Here is a 20410-nt window from a genome sequence, read left to right as displayed (position 1 = left end):
AATTTATTTCCTTGATTGAACACCTAATTCTCGTAATCAATTAACAAAGAAATGTGTAGTAGCTAGAGGGGAGAATTGACAATCAGATCATGGGAGTTAAAGGGTTAATTGTCACCTTTCTCAATCACTAACCGAGTTCTGGTTTCTACGCTGATTGCTCCAGAGTGGTCAACGAATTTCAAGCGTTGCGCATGGAAAGTTCCCCAAATTAGGGTACAAAATCGTGTCATAGTCAACTGATGCCGAGTAAGAGGAATACTGTGATATCATTTACGAATAACCTCATAAATAAAAAGGTTCACAGTTTTATTACTTCCTTTTATTTTTCTTGCTCGACTTTGTTTCAGGCTTGCCAGATTTCTTAGATGCCTTTCTATACAGATAGTACAAAATCACTCCAGCCAGGAGCGGCCAAAATCCTATTTGCAGCAGTAACTTTGGATCGAACAGCGACTTCCTACTAATGGACATGAGCTCAGTGGTAAAAATAAGTACAGAGTCGGCTATGTGTGAATAAAGCAAAAATAAGAAAATGTTAGGATTTGCTTTTTATTCAGTAACGTAGAATGATATTAATATCATGATTAGCAGAAAGATTTCTTCATAACCCCATACTATTCTAAAACAAATAAAAGTTGTAGTCCTAAAGGCAAAATATTGTTTCTGCCATTATTTTTTTTATCCATAAACTATCTGCATAGTGAAGAATGGGGCTGCGCAGAAATCTTGCTAGAAGAGCGAAAAGGAAAGGCTTCTTAACCATTCCCATTCTGTGTTATAACAAGAAATTTAAAAGAAAATTTTTCCCTATTTGGTTATTACCACATATCCAATAGATATCTTGTTCATGATTGGTCAATGACTCATGCTCAATAAAATAAGTTCTAGCTTGCAACACAGGATTTACATATTGCATGTGCTCAGAATTAAAGACAAACAAAAAATGCTAAGTTCTAAACATTTCAAAAAACTTTAAACTTGGTTGAAATGTCATAATTATTTTATCAAATTGCCATTACAAAGAAAATAGTTGCATTTTCCAACTCGTTGGAAATTTCTTATTCTAAGTAACGTGTGACTGAGGACATACAAAGAGATTTGAAAAATGACTTAAAAATCAAAAATCATACAAACTGCTTTTGCATTTAATGATTAATGGCTTCTCGTGACGTTCTGAAAAGTTTTGGTCGTCCAAGTTCAATTAACCTTTAACTACCAACACAAAACTTCTCCCTACAATATCCATACATTCTTCAGCAAACAGGTAATGAGAATATTCAAACTTATCAGGTAGAAGCTGCTATCTTGATCTAGCATCAAGTTCTCATAACTAATTTATAAGGAAATGTGAAGCAGCTACAGGGGAGAATTAAAGATCAGATCTTGGGAGTTAAAGGGTTAAGTAAACTTCCCAAATATCACTTGTGTCATAAATCAGGACTTGCACTTCTGCTCGGGCAATTTTCTGTATTTATAGGCCCCCTTAGTTCCCCCATGGTCATTTTTACAATCAACATTTACTTATGAGGAATAACATTCTGAATTCCACGAGCTCCGTACCCTAGGTGAGGAGGGATGATCAATTTTCTTTTTTCACTGCAAAAGAGAAAAAGTAGAATCAAGGACTGTTGAAAAATATCAGCCTGAGCACTGCTTCTTTAAACTCATTTGAGGGAGCTACAAAAATGATCAACCAAAAGGGGTTTTTGAATTTACTTGTAGAGAATAAACAATGTGAAAAGAAGAATAAGAAAGGCAGTTAAGACAGTAAGGGGCTATGAAGCCCAAAGGGAGTTTTACTTAAAAGTTGCCATGCCAGTCTTGTTGTCAGTTATGTTTGCAAATAGCTTATTTCAAATTAATAGAACTTGGAAAATAGTATCAATCCATGGGCACGATTTTTTGCACCCCAACTTGTCGCTTAGAAGTAAAATTTTAAGCAGGTATTTTTTTTTCACTTGAGGAAATCCTGCTAAGCTAAGACCCACTTTAGAAGAAGTCCCTTCCTCAATGGCACTAATTGCTAATGACAAAAACCTGCTCATGATGAAAATATTTGACCTTATTGTTGTTTTTTATCACATACTGTAGTATGTATAGCACTTGGATGGTATATTTGGACCCAACATATTGACCAGCTCTTAGTTGGTAGAGCACTGCACCGGTATCACAGAGGTCATGAGTTCAAATCCAGTACAAGCCTGAAATTTTTTTCAGGTCCTATTTTCAACTACTCATTTCAGTAGAGTTCTTAGCTGCGAGGATCCTTTAATTTCATCTCTTCGCTGCAGTGCAAATATATGAATTTCATATATCTAAAATCATTATATGCATACTGTAATATTTCTAATTCTTACCCTATGCACATTCCTTTTACACCCATCTCCCAACCTGTAAAAAAGTTAAGGTGGCAATTACTTGTAAAGTGGTGAACTTTCCGTCACTGCAGTTCACATAAAATCACAATTTGGGAAATCTTAACATCTCTAAAAGGGCTTTAACTGGGAGCTTTTAAAAGAAGTATTACCAACCAGGCAAAAGAAGAACTCAAAATATTGGAAGTCATTATTATTCATCACCTGGATGGTTTATTTGGACCCAACATATTGACCAGCTCCCAGTTGGCTTGTTAGCTCAGTTGGTAGAGCGCTGCACTGGTATCACAGAGGTCATGGGTTCAAATCCCATACGGGCCTGAATTTTTCTCAGGTCCCATTTTCAACTTCTAGTTCAGTAGTGTTCTTAGCTGCAAGGATCTCCTAAATTTGTTTCTTCATCGCAGTGCAAATATATCAATTTCATATATCTAAAATCACTATACAGTAATTATACTTTGGTTTTTGTTTTCATTGATGCTCAATCTACATTAGATATCACAAAAGGTAACCTCATATAATCAAATTCACCAGAACACTTGACTGAGGACAGTGGTTCCTTTCTAGTTTAGCTTTTAATGTTTCCTCCTTATAATTTTTATACCTCACTATGTATGTATACATGACCAACAAAATGTCACATAGTTGTAAGTAAAACTTTAGTAGCTAAATAATTCACATATTGTGAGTCAAGAGAATTATTCATTTACATGAAATGAAGAATTGGGATATCTTTGCATCTCTAAAATGGTTTTAACTAAGAGCTTTTAAAAAAGGATCAGAAACCAGATAGTAAAGAAGGTCAAAATATTGCAATTAGAAAAATTTTCATTTGACTAAGTATAAGTATTGACAGTAACTAAGTTTAATTTTATGGTTTCACTTCAAGTTTCTATGTGATTGGCCATGCAAGAACACTTGCTCCATATTCTCAGCTAATCAGATTAAAAAAAAAAAAACTAATTGCCAGTCAAATGCTCACTTGAGTGTTCTCATGCTTTATATATTGTTGCTAAACTGTGTTCTCATCAGCTCATGATTTTACATTTTTTTTTTTTGCTATAGAGAGCAGTTGACTGACAACTTTGGCTTAATGGCTTTATGAATCCAAAACTAAATCACCCTGATAGTATTGCAAAATAATCAACAAGGCCTGGAGCAAGTTACCTTTTATAACCTTCCCTTTTCCCAACTGGAACTCAAGTGGCTCCCTTCCTTTTGCCAGGGATGAGTCGAACATTTGTCCATTTTCCAGTGTACCCTAAAAGAGTTTATTGTCAAATTAAGGAAATTCAAACATTTGTGATGGCCACATCTTTAATAAGAATTGAGAGGAGGTTTTTACTTTTTGTTGTTGTTTACTTTGTGTTGTTGTTGTTGTTTTTAAATTTTATTTTCAATTGGCAGTTTATTTTTGTCTTTTTGTTTAGACAGTCTAATTTAAAATGATAATAGAAGGCTAAAGGGAGAGGATGCCAAAATCTATTTATTAATAACATCTTGGCACCCAGGTGATTAAAACAATTTTGATTCAAATTTCCAGTGTACCCTTCAAGAGTTTATTGTCAAATTAAGGAAATTCAAACATTTGTGATGGCCACATCTTGAAAAAGAATTGAGATCAGGTTTTTACTTTTTGTTGTTGTTTACTTTGTGTTGTTATTGTTGTTATTGCTGTTGTTGTTGTTGTTTTTTTATTTTGGCAGTTTATTTTTGCCTTTTTGTTTAGGCAGTCTAATTTCAAATGATAATAGAAAGCTAAAGGGAGAGGATGCCAAATTCTATTTATTAATAACAGCTTGGCACCCAGGTGACTAAAACAATTTTTGGTTCAAATTTCTGGCTTGAAAAATGTAAGGATGTGAGAGCATCCTTTCCTTTGGAATTCGCTGTAATGCTTTCAAGTAAGAAGTAGACAACACGAAAGTCATATATATACATACTGTATAGTGAACAGACACAATGTCGCCATTATCTGCTTTGTCCTCACAGGTAGCAGGCTTGTACTGAAATAGAAAGATCATATAATTTTATATAGAATACTTCATGGAAAGTCTGTCCATATGGTAATTATGCACAAGTCAGCAGTTAAAATATTCAAGGACTGAGATTTCTGATATAAAACCAAAAAGTGTAGACAGATAATGATAACATATTTACTAGCTCTACTAGAAGCTTCTAAACTAGAAAAAGAATTGAAAACTCAAAATTTCATCTAGACTAATAAGTCTTCATTTTTGCATTCTTTCCTGATTAGTGTGAAAATTTCTATAATTTAAGAAATTAAATAACTGCATTCTGTGCAAACCCTAGAGGGAATTTAAGTAATGTCTTTAATCCCTTGGATTTGATTTTGCCCCCTCACTTAATTATATTTACAATACTCCTCTAATTTAACACAATCTACTTGATTATGTCCATTGCCCACCAGTTTCCAAATTTGGCAATAAAATAGTTCATTGAAAAGAACACCAAAAGCCATCACAGAGCAGAGGATATTCAAATTACTGTGCAGACCATCTTTTCTAATGCTAAAATTATAGTGGCCCAAGCTTTTTTTTTTTACAACTATTTTGAGAATATTCTTAACAAAATTGTTGTGTCACTCATATTCTACTGAGTTTCAACATCATACTTTGAATGAAAAATCTAGTGAATGTTTTAATGAGACTGTAGGAATTTCCCCTCTCAACTCCATTTTGTTTGTCTTAATTCAACACTGAATATATACACAGTCAGGTATTTAAACTACTCTTCAGAAATGCACAAATCATACTTTTTCTCTAATACATATTAAAATTAAAATCTTGTGCTTATTGGATTGGTACATGTATGAATATAATTCATTGTTACATTGTATGAGTTACGTTGTATGCCCTGGTGAAAAACCTCACAGGATCTTTGAGGATCTTCAAGGATTGACAAAGACCTGCCAAAGATCCTTAAGGACAAGGATCTTTAAAAGATCTTTAAAGGATCTGTAAAAGATCCTCAAAGATCTTTGTAAGCAAAAACGTTTGTTAAGATCCTCAAGGATTTGATAAAGATCCTCAAAGGATATTACAAAGATCCTCATAAGGATCCTCGCAAAGTTCTTTTCAAGGATCCTTCAAGATCCTCAAGGATTTAGCAAGGATCTTTCAAAGACCCTCAAAAGATCCTTTCAAGGATCCTTTCAAGATCTTTGTAAGGATCCTTAAGGATTTAATCAGGATCTTGCAAGGATCCTAGTCAAGATCTTTGCAGGATCTTTTTGAGGATCTTTCAAGATCCTCAAGGATTTAATGAGGATCTTTTAAAGACCTTCCAAAGATCCTTTCAAGGATCCTATTAAGATCTTTGCAAGGATCCTTAAGGATTTGATCAGGATCTTACAAGGATCCTACTCAAGATCTTTGCAAGATCTTTTCAAGGATCCTTCAAGATCCTCAAGGATTTAAAGAGGATCTTTTAAAGACCTACAAAAGATCCTTTCAAGGATCCTATTAAGATCTTTGCAAGGATCCTTAAGGATTTGATCAGGATCTTACAAGGATCCTACTCAAGATCTTTGCAAGATCTTTTCAAGGATCCTTCAAGATCCTCAAGGATTTAATGAGGATCTTTTAAAGACCTACAAAAGATCCTTTCAAGGATCCTGTAAAGATCTTTGCCAAGATCCTTAGGAATTTGATCAGGATCTTACAAGGATCCTTAAGTCAAGATCTTTGCAGGATCTTTTCAAGGATCCTTCAGGATCCTCAAGGATTTAATGAGGATCTTTTAAAGACCCTCAAAAGAACCTTTTAGGGATCCTGCTAGGATCTTTGCTAAGATCCTTAAGAATTTGATTAGGAGTTACAAGGATCCTAGTCAAGATCTTTGCATGATCTGTTCTACAATCCTTTAAGATCCTCAAGGAATTGAAAAGGATCTACCAAATATCTTTAAAAGATTCATTTCATGATATTGTACAGCTCTTTGTAAGGATCCTTTTTTAATTTGATGTGGATCTCAAAGGCAACTTTGTCAAGATCTCTACCACATCTCTGCATTATGAATTAGGTTCCTTTGAAATCCTCAAGTAATTTCAAACATAACAAAATTGTAAATTGAGGGCTCACTGTTTATAATTTAAACACAACAAGGAATTTTCGCAGAAAATTATTGTGCAATGAGTGTAATGAAGGTTACCGCATAGCAACGCCATGCTCGAGGCTTTCGGGAAACTTTGTGACTACTTACATGACAACAAAGAGGGTTTTGCATTATGGGATAGGAATTTATACGCGCCGAGATTTTTAACGGTCGCATAAAAACATAAGAAGCTCGTTGTTACGGCAAATATCATCGACAATGGTCGGAACTAAAGGGAAAATGTACACAGAAATAAAGGTAAAGGAAAGGCGTTTTCTGGAGTTCAGAAACAAGCGAAAAGAGAGACAGAAACAACCGAAATCGTCAATCAAACTCCAAGAAGGTCTCGCGATTGCTCTGACTCTGGGGCTGAATGAAAAAAATTCATTGGTACTTCTGGAAAGAAAATGAAGATGCCATCCTCGCCTAATGATTCTTACTCTGAGCTCTTGGAGAGTGAGGATGCAAATGATGTGTTACAGGGACAAGGATACAGGCTTATCGATCTAGAGAGATTCTCCTCGACGCTCACTGAAGGACATGTTTCTGAAGAAGGTGTGAATTTACTTGGTTCTGTGTAACCAACTTAAAAAGCTCTTTTAGAGGTTGTCATATGAATTCCCGAAAACACTTATTTTGTACCTCAGGATGTATTAGTTCAATTAATCTGAAGTTTTCAGGGCTGTATCCTCTTACTGAGTTGAGTTGGATAAGCTAACAGTTTCTCTATAAGCTGAATTTTAAGTAAGATGTTGTGGAATAACTCACCTAATAATCTCTGTGAACTTTGAACGGGCATTGTGCCCATAATATAAACGACTCCAAAAGTTCAGCTCAGCTCATCCAAAAGAACGACCCTAGTACTTTGTTTTGACACTAAAAACACTTGATTTCATGCAATCTTTGTGCAGTTATCTTTTCTCAAGTTCACCTAGGTTTTTCACACCATATGGTGGACAAATTGATCTGATGTCAAATAACAAATTAGTTTAGGGCAACATATTAGTTATATTCAGTATGTGTGATTCCTAAGCTTTCCTTTGGTATATAGGTTAATATGGTTCAGAAATATAGTCATTGAAGTACTCTTGTTTGCCTTTTTTTCATGTTTACCCCCTCTGTAAGAGTAGTCTGAGTCTGGTCATAGTCAAGTTTAACACATATATTTTGGTCTTCTTATCTTTGAGCTGGACTGTTGCCAGATTTTTTGGAAAATGAAAATCTTAGTACTAACCAAAAGTCTGAACAGAAATAGTGTAGAAGTAGTCCAACTAGAAGAGGATGGGTAATTCTCGTTTAGCAATAAAAAAAAAGTTTTATCTTCATTTTTTTATGTTTGGTTCAATTTTTCTTTTTAACTTAGTATGAGGATTTAAGTATGCTTATTTTCTTGTCAAAATTTCGAAGGTTCTATAACATTCTTGCTAAGATCTTCAACGATCTTCCATTTCCTTGCCAGGATCTTCAAGGTTCACTGACATTCTTGTCAAGATCTTTAAGGATCTTCAAATCTCTTGCAAAGATCTTTAATTTGGCTGTCAAAATCTTCAAGGATCTTTCTTTTTTATGCCAAGATCTTCAAAGATCTTTCAATTTATTGCCAAGATCTTTAAGGGTTTTTTATTTTCTTTCCAAGATCTTTAAGGATCTTCAAAATTTTCAAAAAGATCCTTGAAGATCTTGGCAAGAAAATGAGAGATCCTCAAAGATCTTAACAAGAATTTGGAAGATCCTCAAAGAATTTTCAAAGATCTTTAAAGGATCTTCAAAGTTCATGTAAAGATCTTTGAAGATCCAGACAAGATCTTGACAGGAAAATGAAAGATCCTTAAAGATCTTGTCAAGAAAGTCAAAGATCCTCAAAGATCTTGGCAAGAAAATGAAAGATCCTTGAAGATCTTGGCAAGAAAATGAAGGATCCTTGAAGATCTTGGCAAGAAAATGAAGGATCCTTGAAGATCTTGGCAAGAAAATGAAAGATCCTTGAAGATCTTGGCAAGAAAATGAAGGATCCTTGAAGATCTTGGCAAGAAAATGAAAGATCCTTGAAGATCTTGGCAAGAAAATGAAAGATCCTTGAAGATCTTGGCAAGAAAATGAAGGATCCTTGAAGATCTTGGTAAGAAAATGAAAGATCCTTGAAGATCTTGGCAAGAAAATGAAAGATCCTTGAAGATCTTGGCAAGAAAATGAAGGATCCTTGAAGATCTTGGCAAGAAAATGAAAGATCCTTGAAGATCTTGGCAAGAAAATGAAGGATCCTTGAAGATCTTAACAAGAATTTTGAAGATCCTCATGAAGATCCTCAAGAGGATCCTCAAAGGTCCTCATGAAGATCTTGTAAGATCCTTAAAGATCCTTGAAAGATTTTCACCAGGGTGAATCACATATGAACCAGTTGCACCCATCTATTGAAGAACAGTCTACAGATTTCTAATAAGATCTATGCTTTTAAGTCCTTACAAATTATATTTCATGTAAACTAGAAGATCAAAGCCATGATATTAACCAGTAATCACTGCTGCTAGGAGACAAGATTTGTAATAAATTATTAATTTCTTGCATCACTTTAGACCACCTGTCGTGACACTCCTTCTCAAATAGCCCAGACTATTATGTAGTGTGCATGTATTTGAACAAAAAAAGCAAAAATGTTCTTAGTTATTTAATTTTCCACTTTTTCTCCATGTGTGGAGCGCTTGAAAAAATTTTATTTTAAATATCGATGAAACAAATACCGCGATAAAAGGACAAAAAAAAAATATCGCGTGATATTTTAGCATCTTTCGCCTGCGAAGGACTAATCCTCTCGTTCACATTTACCACAGAAGTGTTATCAACCGGCATACACAATACATATCAACAGTTTCATCGATATTTCAACAACAACCTTTAGCTTACCCACTTTTGGCTGACAAACGAATATCGATTTTTTTTCAGTATAACATATTTTGCCATAAAGTTCACCCAGACTCCTCCCGTACGTACCGTACGTATGCAAAATTAAAAACATAAGCTTCTAATCTTCTCGACTGCATAACAAAATCCGCGCGGGTAGGTTATCGCGACAAATTTCGTGAATTTTCCCTCAAATAATATCGATTTCACAGACTTAATAAATGCTCGCTTTTTTTTTCGAAGAAAGATAAAATCCAAATTCAAAATTGCAGAAATTAGCACCCGATCGATCACAAAGAAACTAATTTAAGCGCAAGAAGCTTGTCTGAGATTTCAATCTCTTCACATACCTCAACATTAGTTTATAGATCCTTCTCCTTTTTAGCTCCAGCAGCATACCCACATGAAAAAAAAAAAGTACCACAGAACAACAATCTTAAGTTGTTCTTCATTGGAGATCATCATCCAATTTACGCGATCTTTGAGTGTACTGAAATGTCGGCTGTAATCTAATCGTGGCAAGCGGAGGCAGGCGCAACTCTTCTTGCACTTCGAGAAAGCCTGGGAATGAACCTCAACTCAATATGGCGGACGAAGAGAGCCCAGAAGAATCGGAGAAAAAGATTGACTCTCTATCGCATCCAGAAGTGATGGTTCTCTTTGGTGAAAAAATTTGGGGAACATACGGGAAGATCCACTCCATATATATATAATTTTATATGCCTTTTAATAAACTTTCAGCTGTAGTTGTCATCCAAAATGCGACAGTGCATCACTTAAAGAAGGCAATACAAAGACAAATCTCACTTAAACTCTTCAGGGAAGGAGGTCTGCATATTGTCTCTTGGTAAGTGGATAAGGAATCAAATGATGTCAAGTTTACATAGTATGGTTTTACATAGTTTTATATTTCTGATTGATGTAATCATATGGCCTCTATACACTGTACTTGCAAAATCAACATATCAGTCCACTGCATTGTGTGATTGATACATATTTATGTTTTCAGCCATGAAAATTTGATACTGAATCAAACAATATAACCTAATATTCATTTATTCGACCATTAGCCGACCATTAAGGACCTGTCTTCTTATTAGCTTTCTGCTTGAAAACTTGTCAATATTCATAGTACAACACTCAAGGTGGTAGAGGGTTAGATATTAACTTTAACTGTTCAACTTATACACAAATCTAATACGTCAATAGAGATGATGGAATTGAAATGCTTACTATCAAATAGCATAACAGCTGATCAGTAACAAAGTAGACCTTTAAGGGAATAATTAATGAGTATCGAAATACTCCAATGACAGCAAGCTATAACCCGCCAATAATTACAAACCAAGGTGTTGCAAATAGTGACATATCAACTTTCGACCTCAACACCTGATGAAGGTGTTGATGGATTAAAAAGATGTTGATCGATCAATTAGCCTGACTCTGACATCATGAGACAAACAGTTTAATGTTTGTTTACCAATACACAAATCATAATGTAATATAATTTTGTAAATAAAAACTAATAGGAAGTACATTTGGAAAATCTATTAGTTGTCATTTGAAGGACAGAAGCTAACAGAGAATCATCAACCTCTCACATAGTAAGTCAACAGTAGATGTAGTTATGTAGTATTAAACAGTATAATAGTTTGACCCTTTTACCCCTTAGACTGACCAACATCTAATTTCTCCTTACAGTATCACCCCTGAATCAAACATTAAGGTCATGAGAATTAAAAAAATGATCAACAAATACCAGAGCTCTTGATTGTTAAGCAAAATCTCCATGTCAGCACCGTAGGAAATGTATAGAAAACAGCACGGAGAATATGCACACTGATCTTTGGGTGTAAAGGGTTAATTATCTGGGTGAGGGGCTCCTCTGCCTTTTTGCCTTCCACTTTTCTCATTTTTACGTAAGTTACAGCCATTGAATATATGGTGGTAAGGTGGTGACAACTTAGCTTTCCATAGTTTCATGTCTTTGCGCCCATTTTGTTATTAACTTCCTTTGATAACTGCAAGGTGATTTTTAATGATTAATAATAGATCTTATATTCATCTGAAGGTGTCAGACTCCTTATAAAAATTAATGTACTTCTTTTCTTTGCAGAAGTCTGTAAGGAAAATGAAACCCACAAGATTCTACCTGAGGCAAAACATAGAACCCTTGGGCAGTTTATGCATATGCATTGGTAGTCTCCCAGTTGGCCTTGACACAAGCAAATACAAAATTTTGATTGGCAACATTCTAGGAGAAAGTAAGTTCTGTTTTGTTTGTTTTTTAGATGCTTCTAAACAAGTATCTTTGTTTTATGAGGGGCTAATGTACATTTCCTGAGTCCTCGTTTCCCTGACCATCTGCCATATCCATTCAGCTATTTAAGAGTGACAGAGACCCTGGTAACAAGATTGACAACACCTTGGCGACCTAATATTTTACGCATTAAAATACTCAAAGGGAGGCTTTTGGCTGTTCTCATATTTTTTCTTGTAATTGTTTTGTAGCCATGGAATTTTGTGAGGTGAAAAGTGTGTTTTCAAGTTGTGGTGAGTTACTACTAATCCTAGAGCTCAGTTCATGTATCTAATAATTAAGACACATTATTATATCACTGGCAGTGCCCATGGGAAGTATAAAGCGAATTCTGTGTTCTTTCTGTAGAGCATTTCCTAGAAGTACTTTAAAAAACAGATGAACTGAAAAAGACTGACTGGAATCAAGATTTCTGTTTCTTGCATATCGGTATTCTCTTCCTACAGTTAAGGAGTTATGCCTATTTTGTTTTTTTCGTTATTCCCTATAGCCTGGACTGTTCCCCCCTGGAAGCCAACCCCTTCTAGTACTGGTAAACTCCAAAAGTGGTGGCGGTCAGGGAGCAGACATGTTCACAGCTTTCCAGAGACTGCTCAACCCTAGTCAAGTGTACAGCCTCTTAGAGGGAGGCCCATTATCAGGGTATGTTAAACTCGCTCCCCCTCCATATCGAGACGAATTCCCACCCGAATTTGTTGAGGTTACACGGAAGTTGTTTACTTAGTAAGAACTATCTCCTTAGACTCATGTGTCCACGAGAATTGACCGAGGCCGAGCTAATCAAGCCATAGTGCAGATATGGGTGGGTGCAGAATCTTTCCAGTGCAGATTGCACCCTTTAAAGGGCAATACCCATATTTACATGAGATGACCCAATGTCTCCCCCCAAGCTTCGCTTTCAAGGTGGAACAAGCAAAGGAAGTGGTAAAGATTGATGTAAAATTTTTAGTGGCGGTTAGTTTTCCTTATATGACGTCGTCCTGCAGAAGAGCGATTTATATTTTGTTGTATAGGTTGCTTCCCAAATTAATCATTTACAGCTATTCTATACTCAAAACTGTAAGCCTTGTCTTCTTCTGTCAGCTTTGTCCCATCGTCTTTAAATCTCTGAATATCTAAAATATGAATCGATTTGTATCTTTGTTTCAGAGTTTATGCTTTCAGATCTATTTCTGATTTTCGTGTCTTGATCTGTGGTGGTGACGGCACAGTTGGCTGGGTGCTGTCATGTTTGGATGATGTTGTTCAAGAGATAAAGTGTAAGCTGCCTGCATCAGCAGTTCTTCCTCTTGGCATTGGTAAGTGGATTTTTTCCAAAGTATTCGTGTTCCCCACGATTAAAGAAAATTTATTTCCAGAGACAAAAGTACCTTTGTACGTTTTGTTTTTCTGCGATATGTCATAGATTTCAAGACTCGTTAGACAAACTTGGTCAATGGGATGAAAATCTGAAACTATTCATGACTTAGTCATTCGTGTTTTCTAAGCGATAGAGACCATGGAAAGTCATGCAGATTTTCCCTTTTTAGGCCTGAAAAGTTCGTAGTATTTGAAAGTAAATCAAGTAGTATTGATTACTGAAAGTCTGGAACTCTATACGGTTATTATATGCATTTTCAAGTTACGATTAATAGCAGAGGTTTAAATTAGTAGAAAAACCGTTATAGCGTATTTTGAAAAGCTGCCGTTCAGGTGTTGTAGCAAAGTGAAAAGAGAACAGGTGGGAAATTGAACGAGACTCTCGTATGAATGAATCTCTCTCGTGATTTCTATAGTAGCAAGGTAATGAATGGGAAATTGAATGAGATTCCCAGCTTATATGTATTCATCTCTCTCGTGATTTCCATAGTAGCTAGAAAATGAGTGGGAGATTGAACGAGATTCTCAACTTACGGGTAATGATCTCTCTCGTGTTCTCCATTGGGGAGGTGGTTACTCTGGTGGCGAGAGTCCTGTATCGCTTCTCATGGCCGTTGTTCAGGCACACGAAGTGTTTCTTGATAGATGGTGTGTCATGTTTGATTCAGCGGAAACTAACGACAGTGCGCTTGGCTCGATGGGAGGAAGAGAAGACGATCCTAGTATTTTTACCATGAATAATTACTTTGGCATCGGAATTGGAGCTGAGCTTTGTTTAGATTTTGGATGGTAACAAAGGTTCCATAGTCTTCTGAGATGTACTGTTGTTTCATCTTTACTGCGTTTAATGTACTCAAACTCCGGATAAATTTTAACCTCCGTTGAAAGCTCTTTTGAAAAGGGATAGGTTGAAAAAAACCCCGACTTTGTGTTTTGCAATTTAATGTTAGTGCGACTCTGTTGAATCTCTAATTCCCCCTTTTTTTTTTTTTTTTTTGGTTTCTTTTTGTTTCAGGCTTCATAACAAAGGAGTTTACTTTAGAGCAGGTATAAAGAAAATGGTCAAAGGCTACTCGCGGACATTTACTCAAGAGGTCGAAATAGAGGTGATTAATCTGTAGAACGATGGTATTGAATGGCTGATCACAATAAAAGGGGTGTACCGCTGACTATAAGACCTCTTATTGCCTTTTGTTTACCCTGCAAGCGGGTTCATGTTTGGGTTTCACCATACTGCCCCTTTTCGGCCACAGCCGCCTATTTTACCATCGACAGCTGCTTATGGAAAAAGGTTATTGAAACCCCTGTATCAGAATTTACTTACTTAGCATCGAGTGTTGGTCCAAATCATCATCGTCTGTCAGTTGTATTCAACTCTTAATGATTGCATGCGTATCATTTGCACAATTTTTTATTTCATGCTCCAATCACACCTGAGCGTTTTGTTTTGGAGTTTTGCGGTGCTTGTTTGCCTTTCGTCCTCTTTAACTTTCTAGGGACCAGTATCTTATTTACTTCCTTTTCGCTGCAGATTGATGGCAAAAAACTTGACTTACCAACACTAGAAGGAATTGTAATTCTGAACATAGGCAGGTAAGTAAAAGCTTGAAATTGAGGTCAATCAAATTAACTCGAATTAACTTTGCAGTGGTTAGATTTTCAATTTAATTGCAAGAAAATCGCTGCACATCGGCTTCAACAAGTAATTTTAAGCTGCACAGTTTTTACGCCCGGTGAAAGTATGATTCGTGTAGGTCAACATTATTTGTTTCATATAATTATGATCTGATTCCTTTACGGGAACGAACAACCTTTTAAAATTTGTCTCACTCACATCACGTGACTTTGCAGCAGTCCCCAACTATTATCTGGGAGGCCCGGGTTCGATTCTAGTCAAAGTCTGAATTTTTAAGGCTTCTTTTCTGAGATTACTTTGATAGCAGCTGACCTGCGATTATCACTTCGTTACTTGTAAAGTCTTTTATTCTTTTGTATAAATTTTGCGCTTTAACTTTTTTTTTAAAATTTGTTTACCGGCCAGTTGGGGAGCAGGCACAGATGCATGGGGACCAGACAAAGAAGATGTATGTAGTACTTCATGAATTTAGTGGTGATATCTGCTCATATTCTTAGCACCAAACAACTGATAAAATAACCATGACATGTTGTCCCTAGAAGATGAGGTCTGGAAAAGACTCAAAGATTCAGCGCATTAACTATAAAGAAGTCAATAAGTACGAAGAGTAGAATTGTCCAAACCGCCAATAGCGCGGGAAGTAGCAAATGACCAAACTACCGTTGATTTTAGTTTTGCCCGTGATTGGTTGAGAGAGTGACTTGAATTATCTGGACCAATCGCAAAGCGAAGTTAAACGAAATAAATGCAATCCTGGATTCCTTTTCCAAACACAATTGAAATTGCTTGAATCTTTTTGCAGGGTCATTCCCCAGCTTGTCACTGTGACGGTCTTGTCGAGGTGGTTGGACTTCAGGGAGTAATGCACCTAGTGAGTCAGAATCACTACCATCTTTACCCTTCACACCCTAACATCAGCAGGCATATGCACCATACTGTTCTCTCCAATCTGCTCCGCGTATTTTTTTCTACTAACTGCCACAATTTTTGTATCCTGCCTTTTCCTTTTTTCTAAAGTATTTGCATAGGAAACGTTTTTATTTAGCGATAAAAATGGTGCCTTAGTTCTTAATTGAGACGAATTCGTTATTAAAAGGGTCAAATTCAAAGTGGAATCAGGACTGGTATTCGGCTAGCACAGGGAGCCCAGGTATAGATGTCTGGTTGTAATCCAGTAAATAACATAATGAAGCCATAAGTTGATTATCCTCGTACTATTCTCTTGTAATTTCTGTTTTTCACGTTACTATGTTCCCACCAATGGCGTAGCGTCATTTTCCCCGGCATATTTACTTTATAAAATCAGTTGATAGAAGAAACTATCTTATAATACCACCCCTTCCCTTCCCCCCTCCCCTCCCCCCCACACCGACGTAGAACCACAATTTCTTTAGAAATTTACCCTCTTCATTCATCCGCTTCAAAGCTTTTTTTTTAATTGATGACAATTATTATTACTTCATTACAGATCAACATCAAATTAAAATCAGAGATGCCCGTACAAGTAGATGGTGAACCTTGGATGCAGCCTCCTGGAAATGTGATTGTACGGCCCATACTAACACAGGTATTTACAGAAAACTGTGTAACGACGCTGTAAAAGATTGCCGTTTGGGGAAAATGAAAGGCTTGTGATTGGACTCGCATATCTCAGTGTTAAAAATGCACCTAGAACATTTCGAAAAATCAATTTAGTTTAATCTTTTTAACTGGGAGACTTTTTTATTATTATTTTTTTTTGTCAACATTTTCATCCAAGAATTCAATAAAACGTTTATAACCGGACGACTTTGGTTCAGAATTCTTTGGAGAATGAAGAAAATTTTGCTAGAACCAAAACTGCCATCGAACACTTCTAGAAATTTAATCATAAGTTCACTTATTTTTTTCTTTAGGCGCTGATGCTATCGAAGAGGAAGGTTAAAGTCAAAAACAAAAGAAGACCCACAAGTTCGTCTCGCCCTCCTGCAAGCCCCAGCGCAACAAGAACTATTTTTTATGACGATTAAACACTTACCCCGGGCTTATGGCAGCTTAATTAGAAACCATACTGGATATTTTTTCCAGCTCTGATTTATACTTAACTTGGTAATCTTGTAAAGTTTCATCTAGTTAAGTATTGCTTTAGCCGAGAAAATGTAATTCGAAATTGTAAAGGAAATTACTGTCATTTGTATCGCTTTGGGTATACGCTGTATTGTAAACAGTGCAGACTAAAATTCTATCTTTATAGTACGTTAAATTGAACCAATTGTGAAACTCTACCAGCACGAAATGTATGCTGGTTGAGAAATCACATGAACATCACGTGCTCGTCATATAGGCTGAAATAAGGAGAGTGGCTCAGTCCTCACCATTCGAAACTCTTCAATGTACATTACCATTCGTGCTATTGGAGTCAATTTCTAACACCGGCCATTTGATTTAAAGTGGTATAAAATGATTCTGAACTAGTCTTGGCCACATTCTGTCTTTCCCCGTTCCGCCCGTAAATGCGCAAAGGCGTTGTAGTAGACGCTACGCGCTAACGAACCAAACCCGTAACCTGGTATTCCATAGTCGTATGTAGGAAAAAAAGGGTGGCGCGAGATTTCTAGACGAATCACAGTTTATTAAAGATTTCATACTCTAGAAAAAAGTGAGAAGAATACGATTAACTAACGCAATTTTTCGATAGGAATGAAAACACTTGAGAGTCGACGATACGCGTACCCTGGTGTTCTACAATCGTATATCAAAGGTGCGATATAAAATGTTGAAATCTGTCTCAAGGTGGAGTTGAAAGCTTAGCTTGTCCCCTAAATGGAGTTTTTACAGAAGACACCGGTGAATTTGAAGATATTATAAGTTCGAGTATATTTCAAAAGAATGTTGTATTTGTAATTATATGTAAAAAGTGGTTTAACTGCAGAAATATTCATTAACAAGCTAATATGCATGAACGCCTTCTATTGATTTACCTTTTCTCCATATGTTTCATTTTATAAAATGATCAGTTCATGTAGATGTGATCCGCGTGAATTAAATTTGTGAGAAAACCTCTCTTTGCGTCGTTAAAGGCATAGCTGGTGATAGGCTCGCGGTAAGAGGAGAGAAGAGTAAAAGAGAGCGAGCAAAAATCGGCGAGGTTCTGGGAAGGTATGACACCTTCCTTCATTCTAATTCGATTTTACTCTCACTTACCCCACGTTTATGCTCGTCCTCACTGTGTCAGACTTCCAGAGGCAAGGTTGGCTGTGTAGCACGAGGAAGAGTGTAGAATGGAAGGGAAGATTTTCCGGTTTGCTTCTAGTGGGTTGTACAGACGTAAAGTTATTTAAGTTGAGTTAGTTTCACTCAGGTTTGTGACTCGATTTACTCAGGTTTAACTGAAGGTCTCTTTCAAGAGTGGTCATAATTAGCTGCGTATCTCTACATGTTACACCTTCGAGTCCTTCACTGGAAATATAACTTTGGAGCGTAAATTCTAGTCCCCCAGTAAATTTAACCGCAATGGCAAATTATTGAATTTCTTAAGTTCGCTCAGCGGTTGACAAGAATGAAATATCACAAGCAGTCACTAAGGACTAAAATTCATGACGAGTCAACACCCTAAAAGGCAGAACAAAGGGTGGTGCGAGACTTCTAAACCAATCACAGTGCAGTAACGATTCCATATCTGAGGGTTTTTTAAATGCTAACCGTCACTCCCATCCACCCTTGGTGGAAGTCTTAGGATAGAAATGTAAAGCTTAAAAATGTTTCCTAACCTCCCGGAAATATATATTTGTTACCCCTTTTTTTACATCGGGTGTAACCAAAAACCTCCAAGAGAGTCGCGTCAAGAAGATACATTATGGTTTTAAAAGAAAATAGCTCGGTTTCTGGGAAAAATTCAGACTGAATAATTCATTAAAACGAAAAGTTTAACATTATGAGAGATACAGAAAGCAATTTTGTATCAGTTTACTTGTCACAGGTCATTGTGGCACATAATCCACACTGTGGATGAACCCGAAGTGTGACTTAGAAACCTTGACAGGGTAAACTGAGAACGGACTCATGTGTAAGGTCATAAAGATGTTTTATTGAAGTCTTCGTTAACGTTTTACAGTAGATCTGGAACCCTTCTTCGTAACTCGGTGTTACTTCCCTCAAAAAGCCACTCACACATTCAAGTTATTCTTACTGTAGAAGCCATGTTAATGATCACTTTGAACAAAGTTAAAAAAAATACCACATACTACAATGAACTAGAATTCTCGTTGTGAGTTAAAAAAATCTAGAAATGGGCTACAAAATTAGATTTAAAAACACTACTAAATATCTAAGTTTGTGGTATTCTTAGACCTTTTTTCTTTTTTTGTCGATTTTCAGGTTAATGTTAATAATAATGTAAATTATGTAAAGAGGCAGGCTTCAGCCATGACAGAGGTCACTATTGACTATGATTCTCGCAAACGAGTTATAAAAACTCTAAGCCAGGACCTATTTAAATTATTTTCATTCTATAAAAACCTCTAACAAACGAACTCTGACCTTGTCTATTTCCTCTAACAATTCTAAACGTAGTTTGCATGCAAAGCACTCGCAAGCTTGTTGTGGAAGTGAACTATCAGATTGTTGTTATACCAATTAATATCCTATATCTGACTTGTTACTCGTTACCACAACATCTTTCTAATTTCTTTTTTAAGGAAATTGCGTTCATAAAGAAAGTAGTTACATAACGAAAATAGACGTCAGTCTACCTTTTAGCTATCATTATGCTCTCATACGAGTTATAAAAATTCTAGAAATGAGCTAGTTAGGTCATTCAATATATTGTTAAATCTCTAATGCATGACGTCTTATCCAGTAATTGTTTCTCTTTTTTTGGGTGACATTTTTACCTTTTTTTTTCAGCTAGAGATACTAACGAAATTAAACAACTCGACACGTACTCTGAATACTCGCCGGACGAGTTGTAGTAATGTTCGAACTATTCAGATTGTTACTGTACCGCCTAATGTCTACTAGCTGCGGAAATCTTAACCGCAAGTCTAAGTTCTTTAATTTAATATACAACCCAAAATTAACGTCACTTTAACTCCTTATGACTTTAATGCTCGCGGATGAGTACTAAAATGTTAAGAAATGAACTATTTAGATTACCAGCGTACCATCAAATATCTAGTAAGTGGACGTCCTCTTCCCGTGCATTTGTCTAAGTTTTTCTTGTCAAATTTTAGATGATTTTTCGTGTTTAAACAAAACCTAGAAATGAATTATCTAAATAGTTGTTGTGCAGATTAATATCTGATAATTCTTTTTAAAGCTCGTTAGTTTTCTATTTTTATCACATTATTAACCTTCTATGCTCTTTTCTATATTAGGAACTCTACAAGAAAGTTCTTCTGGGACATCGAATCCCCTCTAAACTATGAGTAAACTCCGAATAAACTTAACATTTTCCATGGAAATGAGCTTAAACATTACTTTTAAAACCAGTGAGGCATTCCTAATCAAAACAGTTACTCAGCTATATTTTATTTAATGATGGAAAGATCAGCATGCAGAATAGAATATCTTATCACATCAGGACCATAGCCAGGTTTTCGACTTGTCGTGGGCTTATACCCTGAGAAAGTTCAATTTTTGTTTCAAAATTTGCAAGAGTGATATGATAAAATTTAATGGTACAGGTCTCTAGGCTGGCTACACCCCTGATATTGTTGTACTCCGTTT

At 36.0% G+C, this 20410-nt stretch overlaps 2 protein-coding genes across 3 annotated transcripts; one reads left to right on the top strand and one right to left on the bottom strand.

Moving 5' to 3' along the window:
- Positions 1 to 1227: 1227 nt before the first annotated feature.
- LOC149053553 (uncharacterized) lies at positions 1228 to 9878 on the bottom strand. Of its 2 annotated transcripts, XM_089203175.1 has the most exons (5): positions 9740 to 9878; positions 4319 to 4381; positions 3543 to 3636; positions 2358 to 2391; positions 1228 to 1596 (listed from the first exon to the last, which is right to left on the bottom strand). In XM_089203175.1, the coding sequence occupies exons 3-5, from the start codon at positions 3613 to 3615 to the stop codon at positions 1518 to 1520; spliced, it is 186 nt and encodes a 61-aa protein (XP_089059301.1). In that variant the 5' UTR covers positions 3616 to 3636; positions 4319 to 4381; positions 9740 to 9878; the 3' UTR covers positions 1228 to 1517. The 2 variants fall into 2 exon arrangements, with proteins under 2 accessions (XP_089059301.1, XP_089059300.1); XM_089203174.1 differs by lacking the exons at positions 1228 to 1596; positions 2358 to 2391 and adding an exon at positions 2404 to 3139.
- An 83-nt stretch (positions 9879 to 9961) lies between these two features.
- LOC149053552 (diacylglycerol kinase theta-like) lies at positions 9962 to 17742 on the top strand. The gene is made up of 12 exons (XM_089202977.1): positions 9962 to 10236; positions 10962 to 10993; positions 11506 to 11653; positions 11901 to 11942; positions 12200 to 12351; positions 12859 to 13011; positions 13612 to 13857; positions 14084 to 14174; positions 14600 to 14661; positions 15110 to 15152; positions 15507 to 15854; positions 16173 to 17742. The coding sequence occupies exons 5-11, from the start codon at positions 12278 to 12280 to the stop codon at positions 15717 to 15719; spliced, it is 882 nt and encodes a 293-aa protein (XP_089059103.1). The 5' UTR covers positions 9962 to 10236; positions 10962 to 10993; positions 11506 to 11653; positions 11901 to 11942; positions 12200 to 12277; the 3' UTR covers positions 15720 to 15854; positions 16173 to 17742.
- The last annotated feature ends 2668 nt before the right edge of the window (positions 17743 to 20410 follow it).

Source organism: Pocillopora damicornis, chromosome 1, assembly GCF_964200805.1.
Source record: "Pocillopora damicornis chromosome 1, jaPocDami1.2, whole genome shotgun sequence".
NCBI classification, from domain to species: Eukaryota; Metazoa; Cnidaria; class Anthozoa; order Scleractinia; family Pocilloporidae; genus Pocillopora; species Pocillopora damicornis.
The sequence above is the reverse complement of the archived record's forward strand: the minus strand, read 5'-3'. Positions and strand labels throughout refer to the sequence as shown.